Here is a 16,671-nt window from a genome sequence, read left to right on the forward strand (position 1 = left end):
CAGGAAAGAGAGTAAGAAAGGAGGTAACAGTTGACTGCTCATGCATGTAGCCATGGAAAGTATGTAATTTGGGACATGAACCTAAACAGAAGTCAGGTGTTTCAGAGGTGCAGGCAAGGATCTTGCATTTGAAACACTCAAGAACAGGAAGTTGCAAAAGGGTTTTGGAAACTTAAGACAGGGGTTTTGCCAGAAAAACATGTTACTAACTGACTGAAGATTTTAAAATGGCATTTTGAGGACAGGAGGACGTGAAGGTTACAGTAACTGAGACAAAGTGGTAACCTTAGCAAGGTATTTTTGCTCATAGCTTAGGAACAAAACCCCCTCATTCTGTTTTCATTGATTTATAACTTTGTCTGTAATTCTCCTACTTTGGCTGGCATGGATTTTGTTGTCATCTTCCCAACCTTGACAAATTACTTCAGCCGGTGCTCGAGCGGCCGCAGCCTCGCCCCCTCCTCCGGCTCGTTTGCCCCCGGCAGCTCTCCGCCCTCGCTCTCCCCGCGGCTGCTGCTCTCCGCCCCACACAGCGGCACAGCGCCGCGGGACCGGCGCCCCCCCGCTCCGGGCGCGGCCTCGGCTCCTTGTCTGAGCGTCACTGTGTCGCACGGAGGCCGCTCCTCTTCCTGCGTCCACCGGGAACTCCTCCCAGCGCCCGTTAGCGCGTCACAGCGGTCACCGCTTCGCTCCTGCCTGCCTTTTCTGACAGCTCAATACGTGCGGAAAGCCCTGTGCTGTCCCCTCTCTGCCTTGGCAGCGCAGCTCCGTTCCGTTCCGTTCCCGGCGGCCCGAGCCCTGCACACGCCCTCTCCAGGCCGCGGCCCGCTGGCCAATGGCGCGCCCGCCCGCGCCCGCCGCCGGCCAATGGGAGAGGTTCATGTCCCCCCCCGTCCGGGACAGCGACAGGTGCGTCAGAGCCACGGGCCCTCGCGCCAGCCCCGCCCCCGGGACCGAGCCGCCGGCGGCCGCGCGCCGGGACCGGCAGGAGGCAGCCGCGCCTGCGATTGGCCGCGTCCGCCGCCGCCCCGCCCCGCCGGAGCCGTCCCGGAAGGAGCGGGCGGCCATTGGCGGAGGCGGCGGCCGTGCCCGGATGTGCGGTGCGAGGGGCGGGGTCATTAATGGGGTCGGGGGGAGCGGCGGCGGCTGCCGGGGCCTGTGCCGCGCGCGCGGCTGAGCGAGCGGAGCTGTGGCGCAGGTGAGCCTGGCCCAGCCCGCGGGGGTCGGGCCCCGCCGCTGCGGGCGGAGGGTGGTCTGTCTGTCTGATCCTCGCGGGGCCGGCACCTGTGGCCGGGAGGGGCCGGGGCGGCACCCGCCCGTCCGTCTCACGGGAGCGTCTCCAGGGGAACCGGCCCGGCAGCCTCGCCGCGTGAGTCCGCCCTGCTCCAGCCCCGCTCCTCCGGACACCGCGCGCGGCGACGAGCACCGGGACTCGGGGCGGTGGCGCAGGGCGCCAGCGGGTCCCCCTCCGCGCCCTACCGGCTCCGCCGCGGCCTCTCCGCGAAACACCGCCGCGGACAGACCTGGGAGGGTTCGGCCCACGGGACTCTCGGGGCTTGGCAGAACTGTATCTGTTCTTCACTGACCATCTAGTCCTGCTGTTGGCAGCCCCCTTTGCAGCTCCCTTGTCCTGTGAAACTTGGGCATCTCGTCTCTTGGCGTCTTTTAAGCTGTCAGCTGTTGTAGGAGAGCTGCTTCGTTAGCGTAGAATATGATTTCCTTGAGAAGTGTGCTAGAGGATTGAAGCCATAGCAGCAGGTGTTTGTGTGGAAGGTGTAATCTACCTGGGGAGGAAGAGTTGGCAAACAGGCTCGACTGGTGAGTGTTCCTGTTCCCCGCCAGCGTGCCTTCAGCGACTCCCTTGTCCTGCATGTTCAGATGTGGGCTGGTGATGTCCCTGAGTCCTCGGATCAGTATGTGTGCTGAGGAGAAATAAGATCTGGTATAAACCAATAGTTACGGTGCTGGACAGGCATACAGGAGTAGTGAGATCAACCTGGATTGTTGTTCTGTAGTGCTCTGTCTGTTAACTCTGCTTATTTGCAAGTGTAGGAGTTCCCTTCTATTTTAGACAGAAACTAAATCACATGTATTAATGTAGCTTTTGTATGTTACATATTTGTCCTTGCCTTTTTTTTTTCTTCTTAAAGACTCTTTTATGTTTTCAGAAGATATTCAGGGAAGTGCTGTGTTTCAGGCAGAATAAGTTCATGTCGAGTTGGTTTAGTGTTGTATTTCATCTAATGACTTTGCTGATGACAGAGGAAAAGTATGACAGGTCACATGACCATAGGTATAAATAATACAAGTAGTCCTTAATGAGAATACCTGGCATAGGGAAAGGGAAAGGTGCAAAATCAAAGTACTTAAGGTTTTGGTATACATTAGTGGTGAGTTTGGATCGTGTACCTGGGTGCTGGTGAGCACCAATATGCGGCTGTGCATGGTGCGGGTGGGTTTCTCAGCTGAGAGGGGACTGGACCTGAGTAACGTGGTGCTGTGTAGGACTAGAAGGCCTTGCCAAGAGGCAGCATTTAAAATAACGTTTCTTCATGAGTTTGTGTTGGGTCTTTTTTTTTAGTTGCTGTTGTACTAGAAGAAGAACACTAGAGGAAAAAAAAGATATCTATAAAAAGCCCGTGGGAGGAGGACTGCTTAGGGAGGCTTGCTCCTGCTTTCTATTCTCGAAGTAGCAGAAATTAGTAGAGCGTGTTACTGAGTGGCACACTCCTAAATAACTTCTTTGATGAGGCACTGTGAATGACGACAGTGTGAAAAGAGGCAGGGTGTTGATTTTGAATGTACTTATTCCCATTTCATAAAATGAGGGTGTGTTGTGTTCTGTGGTGAAGCTGATGGTTTCAGTAGTTACAGTGCTGTACTATCTCATAATGACAGGTTCCTTGTACTAGGCCATTGTAGCTCCATGTAGGATTGAATGAGCAAACTGCCTAGAAATGCCACTCCATGATATTGGGACTTAGCTCTCTTTGTGTGCTGCAGACCTTTACCTCAGTGAGAAGCAGAATAAACAGTCTAACTTCAATGTGCTATTACTTCATTGGGGTTTTTAAAATATTTCTTTTCCATTGTTCTTGTGGTTACTGTGGGATAATAACTTGTGAGGTGAAGGCACTAGAGAGCATAAGCAGTTTCAGGTAAGTTTCCTGTACCAGTATCATTCGCTACTTTCATGTAGCATAGCTAAGAAGAGCTGTGTGGTTAAAAATAAACACGTTGAAAGCCTTTTAAATGACTCTCCACTGGGAAGCTGGTACTCTGACATTGTTAGTTCTCCATCATAAGTTGCATTTGAACAAGTGAATGAGACTGGAGACAATTTAACAATAAATTTAGGACAGTACCATGTATGGCTTACTACTGGCAAGTGACTGGATAAAAGATTTCTGTGCAGGAGAATCTCTGGAAGTTGTTCTGTAGTTTTTAACTAGAGCTACAATAATGCTGATTTGGAGATACAAGCTGTTCTTAATAACCTGAAAATAGGCATCCCTATAATGAGAAGCCTTTCAACAAAGCTGGGAGTGTACAGAGATGCATAGTTGCTTTCTGAAAGGTGGAGTCAGGGACTGAACTCTCATCAAGCTTCTAGATCAGTTCCCTGTCTCACTGTTAATGGGTTAGGCTGGATTTTATGTACATATGGAATTCTTTGTCCTGCTCAACTCATATCTCTGGTTCTGGAACAATGTGATTCATGTTTAGTTGTAAAAATATACCAACTGAAAACAAAGGAAAAAAAATCCCACTGGCACCCCATAATCATTCCAGGTTCCAGCTAATTGTCTTCCCACCTGTAGCAGCTTCCAGCCCTTTTCTCTTGCCAAAGCCATAGCACTCAGACTGTCTGCGCATTGGTTCCTCTACCCTCAGGTTACCCTGAACTTTTCTAAGGAACTGTCTTGTGCCTTCCTAGCCCAGTGCCTTGCTGTCTGGCTGGGTTTCATGGAGGAGCAAAGGCCCGTGGGACAGCCCTCTGGCCTGACTCTGTTTTCCAGACAGATTAGGAAAAGTGAAAGTGTTTTGTCCCTGCTGTCCCAGCGCATGCCCGGCACAGCAGCTGTGCTTTGACTTTCTGTTCTCAGTGGCTCAGAGTGAGGTGAGACTCTCTGGCTGCTGAAAAGGAAAAATATCTGGAGAAATCATGTGTACGGGAATGCTTGAGATGATTTTGGGGTGGGGAAGTTAATTTTTATCACTTTTCTGAATGGTGCTTGCATATTTTGAATGTTTGACTGATGAGTCTAAAAGGATATCTATGATTTTGTCAGTATTTCTTTTAAAAATCTACTATTGTTAGACATTCTCTGGATAAGTTATCTGGCTTTTTTTTTTCTTTAAGCAAGATTTGCGTTTGTTTTCCTTCTAGGAAGATTTTTTTTTTATCATAGTGTTTCCATTTTCTCTATAAACTAATGAAAGCAATGAGTAAACAGGCAGTGCCTTGCTTACTGTAGAAAAACTTAGTGTGGACAACAATAGAAGCCTGGGCCGTTACCTCTGTTTCCAAATTTGCCTTGGTCAATGTTATACAACTTCCTATTAAGAAACTGAGTAAAGTGAATTGCCTCAAAACCTCAGTTAATGTAACCACGTGTGGGAGTGGGAAAGGAAACTAAGAACTGGAGGGGGAAAAAAAAGAGTGGAGGAAATAGGCTGTGCCAGACAAGAGGTGCTGGAGATGAGAGCTCCTGCATAAACAATAGCAAGGTCAAAAAAAATAGACAAACAAGGACAGAAATGGGAGATGATACACTGAAACTACCAGTACTGCTGATCTAAAGAGCACAAAATCCTTAGTGCTCATAATGAAACCATTAAATAAGCTACATTAAAACTCGTGTGTTCCATGGCTTTGTCTATTCCTGGTGATATTCCAGTGGTGATGAAAAGAGAGACATGTACATGATGGGAACTCAATGAGAGGACCATCTCTTTGGCTGGGAATGGCAGAGTTTTTCAAACTAGAGTGCTTCAGGAGCACAGAGTAAGCAGTGTAGGTGAGGGACAGCACTTAACCATGCTACCAGAGTAAGCTGTTGTAGTGCTGTCGCATGCTGGACTGGCATGGGGAAGTGGTAACTTTTAAATGTTTGTGTGTGGAGGATTTTTCATGCCTGTCCTGAGCCAATAGATGGTCTTTTTTTTTCCAGTTGGCAAGACAAAGTATGGAATACAGAATCTAGAATGTCTTTCTAGCAGAAAGAAGGCAGGGATTCATGCACAAAAATTATTTCCTAGACAGCCGTGTTGTCCTGGAGTCTATTATCTATTAGAGCTTTGGCAGTTTTAACTATTATCAGTCTGAACTACAAGAAGCTTTCTTTGGAAGTTACAGAACTGTAAAGCTGGCTGTAAAATTAGATCTGAGCCTATTTATGTACTGAGTCCTGTTTATCTGTTAGAATGCATATTCATTCTGTGTACTTTCAGGATATAAACCAGAGAGGCCAGAGGACACTTTGAAGACACTGGAAGTTGCAGTCCTTTGTTTGGAGTACACGTTATGAACCCGTTCTGGAGCATGTCTACAGGTTCTGTACGCAAGGTACGCGAGGGACAGGCGCCAGCAGGTGCCTGGGGGCTTTGGGAGGCAGCAGGCAGGGGCCAGTCTGTCCCACTGGCAACAGACTCTCCAACTATGTGTGATCCTGGGGACTCTGATCATCCTCAGAAGAGGTGTAAGCTAGTTTTCAGCTGCGTTAACTGCACTGTGCCCATGGATGGAGTCTGCTCCAGGATTTGTTGACTTTTGCTGTACTTGTCACCGGTCAGGCTGGGCTTTGTTCAGTTTTGGACCCCTCACTGCAAGAAGGACATGGAGGTGCTGAGGGAGCTGGGAGTGTTTAGTCTGGAGGAGATGTGATCACTCTCTGCAGCTACCTGAAAGGAGGTTGTAGTGAGGTGGAGACTGATCTCTTCTCTCTAGTAATGAATGATAGGACTTGAGAAAATGGGCTCAAACCTTGCCAGTGGAGGTTTAGATTGGACATCAGGAAGAACTTTTACACTGAGAGGGTGGTTAAGCATTGGAATGGGCTGCCCAGGGAGGTGGTAGAGTCACCATCCCTAGAGATATTGAAAAGATGAATAGATGAGATGCTGAGGCACACGGTTTAGTGATGGACTTGGCAGTGTGAGGTGATGGGATGGACTCAATGATCTTAAAAGTCTTTTCCAACCACAATGATTCTATGATTCTTACATGAAGCATCTCCAAGTAGGAAAGGTGAAACAAACTGCAAATGATTGTTTCTTAGGTCACTTGCTTTCTGCCTTAGATAGAGCTCAGCCAGGTGTTGCATGTGCAGTGAGCCTTGACAGAACTGTGCCTCTATAATGCTCTTGCTGCTTTACATTATAGCCATGATAAAAAACCATAGTGGTCAGTGCTACAGCAGGTCATAGAACACTATCAGTGGTACTTGTGACATTAGTAGTGTTACTAGCCAAACCACCAGGCATTTTTCTGGTTTTTGATGAAAAACAGCATAGGTATAAAAAGGTTGCTATAGCAAAACTTGATATCACTGTCAAATGGTAATTATCTCGCAGTGGGAGCAGGCTATATGATCAGTTCCAAATGGGATGCTGGTGTCTTAAGCACAGGCAGGAAGTGAAGTACCTCAATTTTTCAGTAGAAAGTTTTCATTTAATCTCAGCTTTACTACTTTTAAAGACTCTTTGAAGTCTGGAGCATGAAGATGCTTGTCAGTAGAAATGATTTATCTTGATGCACTGTGTGCTAGAAATAGATTAACTTCTAAGCTGATGTTACATACTCTCTGGTTCCAGTTTCTAAATTAATGTAAGCCTCCTTAAGCATTTGTCCTAATCTGCAGATTTCCCCTCCAGCATTGGTTACTTTTGTACCGGTCAGTTAGGTTTAATTGCATAAAAGTCTATTTAAAAACAAAACCCAGAGACATCCCCTTGCCCTCAAGCAAAAGAACACAGAAACCGAAGAAATGTTTCATTGGCCAAATTTGCAGCTAGTACAGATGGATTTAAACTGATGTTAAAATATGTTCATATGTTAAATGTTTATGGAATATGGCCTGTAGTCTCATGGCTCTCTTCATCTAACAGAGACCCGATGCTGAAGAGAAAACTTTGAGTGGAGAGCTGCGAACGAGTCCTCTACGAACCTCTACAAAGAAACAGTTGCCTTCAATTCCAAAGAATGCTGTGCCAATAACCAAGCCTGCTTCACCTGCCACCTCAGCCCAGTCCACAAATGGAACACATGCTTCTTACGGGCCTTTTTATTTGGAGTATTCCCTCCTTGCAGAATTGTAGGTTTTCACTTTTATAGTCCTCTTAAGTCACTGGGCTTGTGTTTCGTGAGGGGAGGAAAACCCCCCATGCAGGTGTCTAGTTCTTACATGATGTCTCTGCCATAGTCCTTGAAGAAGGCAGTAAAACTTAAGGTCCACCAAATCCTTTTTTTCTGGAGCAGCAGCTTCAGTCCCTTGAGGTAAAAGGGGAGAAGAAAATGAGATGAGATTTTAAGGGTTGTGTTTAGATTTGATTCTCAGAATTATTATGTTTCTCAGTCTTGAAGTAATAACATTTTGTGTTTAGACATCCTCAGCAGTTATCCTAAGAGCTTTTTGGTCAGAAATACCAGATTTTTGAAACAAGTATTAAAACAGAAGCAAGCAGATGTCTAGTGGGAAGATGGTTATCAGTGTATGGTGCTGTCTAATGGAGTTAGGATGTGAGAGCTTGCTTCAGTTGTCATGTGGAACACTTGAACACCGCCCCATATGCCTTATTAAATGGATATTAAGAAGACAATGTTCTTCCCTGTCTTTCAGTGACACTTCCCATGAAACATATGAGGGGAGGACTTAGTGCAATTTGAGTAGTTTAAATCGGTTACTTTGGATCCAATCTAGTGATTTGTAGGCTGCTGTGGGATCATGCAAACCTCTTCTGGTCTGCAAAACTTTCTGGTTATATAAAGTTACATAAACTGTTCTGTGCTACAAAGCTGAAGGGACTTCCTCTGTAACAGGCATACTGCATTCACAAGCATGTAGTGCCTTTTGGAATGAAATCCCTGGAGCCCTTATGCAACACTAATCCTCAGTTCTTGCATTTAACTATTGAATGAAAAGTGAAAACTCAATGTTATTTTAGTTTCAGGGAACTGGCCCTGACTACTTAATCCAAGAAAGATGTTTTTCTTTTGCAGCATGCAAAAATATATTGGCATCATAATGTAAAGTTCTCTAGTTTAACAAATATACTGGTGGAGAAATAATAATAATAATATGGAAATTAGAACTGTGTTGTTTTGCTTTAAGATTACTATTTTGTTTGTGTGACCAGGCAAAGTTCAATTTACTGGACTTATATGCCAAGTAACTGCAAAACCTATGAAGTGACTAATTTGGTTGATCATTTATGGTCTTCAGTAGAATCTGCATACTATACAACTCCACCTGGTTAAACTTACTAGCAACTTCCTGTGCTCACTGATTTGAAAAACAGTAAAACAAGCACATTTTGCTTTGATAGGGCTGTTGATTATCAAATAGACTTGCCTAAAAAGGTAAAAGGGAGAGACAGAAAGACTTTTCACAATACAGTGATTATTGATGACTGAAGATCATGACTGTGTTACCACAAGAAGTTAAACAGGAAACAAGTGCAAGTTGAGGTAAATTACTTGGCCTGTCCTGTTCATGAGGTGCCTGGTATCACTCAGTCCAGGTCTCTGGACTGTGCTTTCTATTTACTGTTACTTTTTGTCAATTGACAGTGTATTTTTGTTTGGCCTGCAGCAGAGTCTTATCAAACCTACTTGTTTGAAGTTGAAGTCAAAGTTTGGTCCCATTTCTGAATTAACCATACATGACTGCAAATCTGAATTCAGAATTACTTCTCTGCAGTTCTTTCTCCTTTTTTTTTTTTTACTTTGAAACTGAGGATTCAGTAGAAAAGTGGAAATTTCAGTACTGATGTGCATTATATCCATCTACTAGGGGAGGAATTTATTTCTACTTCTCTACCTCAGGTTTTATTGAGAGAAATAACATTTGCTGTGGTAACTGTTTAAGTGGAGAGGTAGGAAAAGCAAGAGTGAAAGAATATGGTTTTGTTAGTCCTCTGCCACCTCCTGTGAGCAATCTGTGAGCAATCAGCCTTTGGAAATTGAGTGTAGTGCTGTGGAAGAAGCCCACTGTTCAGCTAATGGCATTGGGTTCTGGGTTCCCTGTTGTCAGCTTGCTGTGGAAGGGAAGTAGTTGTGCAGCTGCTCTAAATCCCATTTGTAATTGCAGCACCTTGGTTGTAAAGCAGAAGCTGCCTGGGGTCTACGTGCAGCCGTCTTACCGATCAGCATTAAGTAAGTTTAAACTTAACTTTACCATTTTCTTTTTATAGACACACTTATATATTTAAATTCTTTCACTCAAGCAAACTCTCTCACTTGCAGTGTGGTTTGGTGTAATATTCATAAGACACGGGCTCTACCAGGATGGTGTGTTTAAATTCACTGTCTATATTCCTGACAATTACCCAGATGGAGACAGCCCGGTAAGTGCTTGCGTATGTCTTGGGTTTTTCTTGTTTTCTGGTGTTTTAAGCATGACTCTTTTTGTAAAGCTAATATGCCCATTAGCTTCTGATTTCCTTCAGCTAGTTTTGTTCAGTTGGCAGGGCTTGTTTGCTATGTCTTGTACATATTTCCTAACATCTGTGGAGTAATCGTGTTACTCTGATTACTGAGACTGGTGTAGAATGAACTTCTGAGGTTGGATGCATTAGAGTGTTAAGTAATCAACCAGTTCTTTACCTCTGCTCTTCGTCTGCTGCTTCCTTGGCTGGGAAGTTAACGTTGAAACACTTAAGTGTCCAAATTCTGAGAAGCAATGTAATGGAACATAAAATCCAGGTGTCTGTGCTCTGCTTGCTGTAGTGCTGCAGGATTTCTTGCCTGTGTCTCCTCTAAACTGCACTCAAAGAACCAAAAGAACTTGAGGAGTAGATTGGTGAAACAGAGAGAAGAGATGGTATGGTGTTACCTTCTATCTCTGCTTTGTCTTTTTCTCTTTAGGGAAAAATATCCATGTTATTACATCAATTAAATTAAAATGGAGACTTGTTGCAATCTGGCTGTCCAGAGCAGAGCAGAGCAGACAGCCCTCTTAGCCACATTTCTTGAAGAGCAGGACTGAGGGACAGGTGTATGTAGGGACAGGAGCTGAGAACAAGTTGCTGTGTCAGGAAGCTGTCTGTGTGGTGTCAAGTTTTGTGTAAAGCTGTCTCATCTTTAAAAGGAGATAACTAGGAGGAGCAGTTTCTTTCAAAGATTGGACTTAAATATCTCTCCTACAACCATTGTTGTTTTGCTAGCACAGGGCTTTAAAGCCTTCCAGTTGAAACTAAGTTTTCTTTTGGAAGAAGGCAAGAACACCAGAGGAAGCTCAGGGTGCAGAACTGAAGGCTCTGTTGTGTCACTGCACAGGGGACTTACAAATGTGCAGGGTAAAGAAAGTATTGATTGTAGCTGAAATATGTAAAAAGCTTTCAGTCACAAACAGCTAAATGAGGAAAAACTCCTCTAAACTGATCTCATGTGACATTGTTACCTGTGTTGGCACTGGTGCCTGTGCAGTTAGCTGCATTAGTTTCCTGATTTGGTGATAAGCATGTGAGAGAGGACAAGACCCTGCATGTAATGTGGGTGCATGGGGTTACAGTTTCACTGTTGGTATAAATCACTTCAGATTGCTTTCTTTTAATACAATAACAATCAGTATTTGGAAGCAACATCTGCCTGACCTTCCCCCGGTGGCTTTAACATTACCATAATGAATTCCTTTTTTCTGATGCAGCGCTTGGTTTTTGATCTGCCCGTCTTCCACCCGCTGGTAGATCCTTTATCTGGGGAACTGGATGTGAAAAGAGCATTTGCAAAGTGGAGGTTAGTGGTAACATGCTGATGTAGCGTTTGAAAGACGTTTGTTCCTTTCTTCATTGTGTTCCGCTCTTTTTAGGCGAAATCATAATCACATATGGCAGATATTAATGTATGCTCGCAGAGTCTTCTACAAGATCGATACGACCAGTCCTCTGAACCCTGAGGCTGCAGTGCTGTAAGTATCAGACATACTCTCAACAGATTTGTACATAGACTTACTTGCAGAAACGAAAGGTTTAGAGATTGTTTATCATTTGATAGACTCTACCTCCAGAGCCTGTTGCACTAGGAGATCAAGTTCAGGCTTTGCCAAAATCTGTCTGTGCTTCTAGAGCAAACCTGTGCCTCCCTGCAGATACTTAACGTTACCTCCTTCTCTCTTGCAGGTATGAAAAAGATATCCAGCTGTTCAAAAGTAAAGTGGTGGACAGTGTCAAACTATGCAGCAGTCATTTATTTGATCAGCCCAAAATAGAGGATCCCTATGCAATCGTGTAAGTACCGTGAGCAAATTCACCATGTCTTAAGGTTTTGAGAACAAGCTTTGGTGTAGTTGTTGATTTGAAGCCTTTCTCTGCCAAGTTGACTGACCTGTTTTTTCTTACATTTATAGTAATATTTTGATTATTGTGTTTAGTATTGAGTGAATCTTAAAGGTTATCAGGCACTTGGGTTTGCAGTGTTTCTGCTAAGCAACCAAAACTTAAAAAAAATGCTAACAAAATGCCAAACCAATCAACACCAAACCAAACAAATAAGAGCCACAAAACATCCCACTTCCTTCAAGTAGAGGTACCCATAAAAGAAATACTGCTTTGGGGCTTTCTTGAACTCCATTTGCATGCCTGTAGCTTTGGTCATTACTTCAAAAATCCTTTAATCTTGACTGCATGGGGGATGGAGCAGTCAGCTCCAGAATGAATGAGCTGTGTCTGTTGTAGCACCTGCTCAATTGCCAGTTCTCATGGCAAACAAAATTGAAAACCTAAATATTTTGTGTTGGTAAGATCTGTGACAATGTGAATTTGGTTCTTAACTGTATGTTTTAACATGGAAAACTCAGGCTTGTCGGTCACTTGAAATTCAACAAACTAAACCAATGAAAACTGCTGCTCTGTCTGTGCTGTAGTTTGCCAAAAGGCTGAGGTAACTGTGCTTTCCCCACAGTTTTTCCCCATGGAACCCAGCTATACATGATGAAGCCAGAGAGAAGATGCTGACGCAGAAGGTATGTGCAAAGTCCAAATAGTCACTCTAGTAAGGTTTTATTGTCTGATAAGGGAGGAAAGGTTCTCTGTACAGATAGACCTATTGCACACTGCTTGGATCAGCAGCCATGCTGAGACTGACTTGGTCTCCTGATGAAGTAGTTATGTTGCTGTTCTAATGTCAGTGTGTTAAGCAATTAACACTGTGCTCAACTCCATTCAGCAGCTCCCTGTCCTTCTTGAACTGAGGGGCCCAGGGCTGAACACAGTATTCCAGATGTGGTGTCACAAAGGCAGAGTAGAGGGAGAGGAGAACCTCTCTCAACCTACTGCCCACAGTCCTTCTAATACATCCCAGGATGCCATTGTCTTTCTTGGCCACAAGGGCACATTGCTGGCTCATGCTCATCCTGCCGCCCACCAGCACCCCCAGGTCCCTTTCCCCTACACTGCTCTCTAAGAGTTCATTCCCCAGCCTGTACTGGTACATGGGGTTGTTCTTTCCCAGATGCAAGACTCTACACTTGTCTTTGTTGAATTTCATTAGATTTCTCTCCACCCAACCCTCCAGCCTGTCCAGGTCTCATTGAATGGCAGCACAGCCTTCTGGGGTGTCAGCCACTCCCCCTTCTTTCTGGAGAACCGGGAAACCTGGCAGATAGTGCAGTGGTGCCAGGCCCCTGCCTTCCTGCAAAAGACACTACTCAGAGCAGTTTTATGGTGTGGTTGGGTGACAGTACACAAACCAAGTCATTGAAACTCTCCTGTATTGCCGGGGTAGTTCTACAGGTGCTACATGTCCCCAGAAATTAAACCACTAGCCATTCTCCTGCTCCTCTGAGGAGAGGAATCTGCCTGGCCTCTTAGGTAAAATGGCTGGGGAGGGCTGTGAGAGGCTTTGTGCTATCTGGCAATTCTGACTGTAACTTTGTTCTCCCTAGAAGAAGCCGGAAGAGCAGCACTGCAAAAGCATGCACGTCTCTGGGCTGTCCTGGGTCAAGCCTGGCTCGGTCCAGCCTTTCAGCAAAGAAGAGAAGACGATGCCTACTTAGCTCTTCTGGAGGATGGTGCACAAAACACTTTCTGTGGGTGGAGGGAATGTAATGGAGGGAGAAACGGCAAAGCAGCAGTTTCCTTCTTGACTACGGATTAGTGGAACTGAGCGGTAGCAGCGACTCCAGTAAACCTGTTGAATGGATTTACTGACTCGTAATGTTTTACATATGCATTAGGTTTTAAAGGCTTGCCTGGAGTTTGGGAGTCTCTCTTGAACACTGCAGTACTTCTACCTGAAGGCTGTGTAGGGTGGGTAATTCCTCAGGGCTCTGGGATGCCTGGAGGTTTTGGGTTGGTTTTTAAGTTTTTATTTTTCCCCTCCAGGAACAGCAATTTTTTTTTTTTAAAAAAAGGTAAATTACTGGCAGAAATATTAGCATTGGGAATATGATGCCAGAGGTAAGCTGTGCTCATGTAAACTAATATAGCAGAGTTAAACACTATATTTAATGGTTTTAAATACTTTTGGTTTCTATTGTAAATATATTAGAATTTGAAATTGTAAATAGACGGTTCGGTGATTCCATTTAGCACTTTTCAGAGGTAAATCTGGGGATGATGGATGATGTATTACTGATCTGTAAGTGGACACTGTCACTGAAGCACACATTAGTCTGATGGGAGGGCAGAACGTCAGCTGCTTGGACTCGTGTTACGTGAACACTAAAATCGAGGTTTTTAATGATGGTCTCTTGAGCTAATAAAATCTTAGAGGATTTTTAGATTCCCTGGGTGTCCAGGGGTTACTTAGGATAGCTTGGCTAATGTGTGTTAATAGTGACATCTTAAAATAAAAAGAACCCGTGGTGCAGTTGTTGTTCCTCTGTTTGGGAGGGGAGCAGGGCACTGCCTGCAGAGAGACCCTGAATCAGACGGGAGTGTCTCCCACACAGCAGCACTGGCTGAAGCATCTCTGAGCTCAAGACAGGGGTTTGAAACTTCATTTTCCAGCCTTTAAAAGCAAGGAATGTCATTTGTGCCCTATATTGCAACCATGGAAGCACCCAGCCCACCTTCATCATCAAGAGGGGAGTCCTGGGGGCCAAGGAAGCTGTGAGTGCCTGAGGGGCCATAGTCACTGTGTGCTGGCAGCTCCTGGGCCAGCATGGCTGTGAACAGCTCCCTGCTCATGGCCTAACACAAGTGGGGTCACTTCTCCATGGGACCTGCACCAAAGAGATTGAAGACCATGTCCAGCCTTCGTGGAAGAGGTAAGTGAGGTCACTGCTGATCCTCCTCTTTGGAGAGGGAAAGTTGGTAGTGAGAAGCCAATGTCTTGCTCAGCCTCCTTTTACCAGAAAAAGGCTCCTAGGCAGTACAGGACAGGGCTGTGCCTGCAGTGTGGGATGGCACTTGTGTTCTGCCTGGTGTTCTTAGGAGATACTTGGTGGAAGCAAAGGCTGCTGAACTGCCAGGCTGTAGAAGCAGAGACACAGTGCTGGTGCTCACAGGCTGGAACCATCCAAAGACCCTGTTGCTCCCCAGAGTGTGCCCTGGGTGCTTGGGCATGTTTTGCCTTTTCATGCTTGCAGTGTTCACAGTGCCCATGGGGATGCTGTTCCCTGGCTTGTGGTTGGCTTCTTGCTCTGCTTCATGTCCCTCTGGTGCTTTTAGATCTCTTCATGGCTCTTGTTTATTGCTTTGCAACATATACTGTCAGGAAGGGGCTGTGTGGGAAGGCACTGGCATCCAGCTGGCACCTTCCCCAGCTCTCCTGTGCCCTTGGAGCCTGCTTACACGTGTGGCACAACACACAGAGGAGTGTTTGCAGCAGTCACAGCTGATGCCTCGGGCTTAACTCGAACTTCCAGAGCCTTGGGTGGCTGGCAACTGCAGGACAGCTACCTTAATATTTGGAAAATGTTTCTTTTGTTTGCCCTCTTACCTTTTTCTTGGTTCTTATGCAGCTGATTTGTGTTAAATCCTTCTGACTGCTTCTGGCTTTTATTTGCGTTCTAGGGAACAGATATCTGATAATCCTAAATAGGCACTTGTTCAGGTGCTCCATCCTCCATGCCATGTGCCACAGGTTGGTAACCTGACAGACCCATGGCTTGGGTCAAGCATGGCTCTGCTGGTGAGCAGCTTGTCTTCTGCTTGGGAGGTCTCTGGAAGGGGTTGCAACTGTAGTGGGCTTTGACATGGTGTTAGACTTGTGAAGTGTGGGAGAGAAGCAGCTGTCATTGTAAGCCCATGCAGAGGAAGGAGCTCTGGGGTTCTGCTACTCACCTCATCAGCTGTCTCATGTGTAGCCTTAGTGCCCCCTTTGCCTGGGCATTTCAGGCAGGTTGTGAGGAGTTGCAAGTGCTTCGAAATGTCAAATGTCTGTCCTGAGTTTGTGATAGAAAAGAGAAGTGGTGGAGCTGATGGGAAAGCTGAGCTGGTACTGCCTGGAGGTGGTGTCCTGTTGGCTCTGTGTAAGGAGAGCGCATGGGGTGGGCACATGCTGGCCTGGAGTGCAGCCACTGAAGCTCTGAACACTAATTCTCTTGTGCTGCCATTTCTCTGACACTTTATTAGGGAAAGTTGAAACAGAGATCTAAATACTAAAGATTTAGCATTAGAAAAGTTTAGTTAAAGGTCTCTTGGTGTGAAGCAGAAAACAGGCCCAGCAGTGAGATGGGGCCGCTGGGCCAGCTGGGCAGGGAGCCAGAGTCAAACTGCCCCTGCTTCTTCCTCTTCATTCATTCATGGGGTTGCTCAGAAGCCTTTGTAATAGATCACTGAGTTGTGAATTTCTGAAGCCCGTGAGGTGAAGGGCTCTGCAGAACCTTAATCCTTTCTGATCTTGGGATGCTCTTTCATCTTTGACCAGCAGGTAGGGCACAGGACTGCTCCTGTGACACAAAGGAGGAGGGTGAGGGTGTCCCCCCTGGCCAGGACGTGGGGGTCAATAGGGAGCAAATCCTGGTGAGTGTTACAGCAGGGGGGTGATGAGGCTGCTCCTGTTGTGGTTGTCTGGTCCTTGCTGGGTGTTAGAAAACAATGAGGAATGATCGAATGCTGTAGTAAAGCTGACAGTTATTGGAGTAAGTTTTGTTGGGTTTGAGCTGTTGCTCACTGCAGGGTTGCTGAGTAGGCTGCAGTGCTCCAAGCCAAATGCAAACTGCCCTTAGCAGGCTGAAAAGAAAATCACTTCATTTAAAGAATGTGACATTTTGTTTAGTTTAGAATGAATCATCTCATTTAGTGTGGGGGGTTTTGGCTTGATTGTGTTTGGGTTTTTTTAATGAGCGTGAGAAAGAGAACACTGCCTACACCTGTGATGGGATTTGTGTGCTCTGAGCAGCTGGTCCAGCAGGGCAGGGGGCAGCAGGTGAGGGCTGAAGGACACTTGGCATCTGATCCTTTTCTCCTGTGTTTAGCTGCTGTCTGTCCTCATACAGGTGTCAGTTGAAGCTGAGGCTCTGGGGTGGGGGCACCTCTGGATGTCACAGAATCACAAGGTCTTAA

The 16,671-nt window shown here is 45.7% G+C and overlaps 1 protein-coding gene across 6 annotated transcripts; it reads left to right on the forward strand.

Annotated features, from left to right (window-relative positions):
* The first annotated feature begins 672 nt into the window (after positions 1 to 672).
* On the forward strand, positions 673 to 14,029 carry AKTIP (AKT interacting protein). 6 transcript variants are annotated; one of them, XM_062007584.1, is made up of 10 exons: positions 673 to 909; positions 5,455 to 5,569; positions 7,111 to 7,316; positions 9,312 to 9,376; positions 9,467 to 9,567; positions 10,869 to 10,957; positions 11,031 to 11,129; positions 11,341 to 11,448; positions 12,122 to 12,182; positions 13,104 to 14,029. In XM_062007584.1, the coding sequence occupies exons 2-10, from the start codon at positions 5,528 to 5,530 to the stop codon at positions 13,212 to 13,214; spliced, it is 882 nt and encodes a 293-aa protein (XP_061863568.1). In that variant the 5' UTR covers positions 673 to 909; positions 5,455 to 5,527; the 3' UTR covers positions 13,215 to 14,029. The 6 variants fall into 6 exon arrangements, with proteins under 6 accessions (XP_061863568.1, XP_061863569.1, XP_061863567.1 ...); XM_062007585.1 differs by lacking the exon at positions 673 to 909 and adding an exon at positions 1,023 to 1,100; XM_062007583.1 differs by lacking the exon at positions 673 to 909 and adding an exon at positions 1,121 to 1,198.
* The last annotated feature ends 2,642 nt before the right edge of the window (positions 14,030 to 16,671 follow it).

Source organism: Colius striatus, chromosome 14 (assembly GCF_028858725.1).
Source record: "Colius striatus isolate bColStr4 chromosome 14, bColStr4.1.hap1, whole genome shotgun sequence".
Classification (NCBI taxonomy): Eukaryota; Metazoa; Chordata; class Aves; order Coliiformes; family Coliidae; genus Colius; species Colius striatus.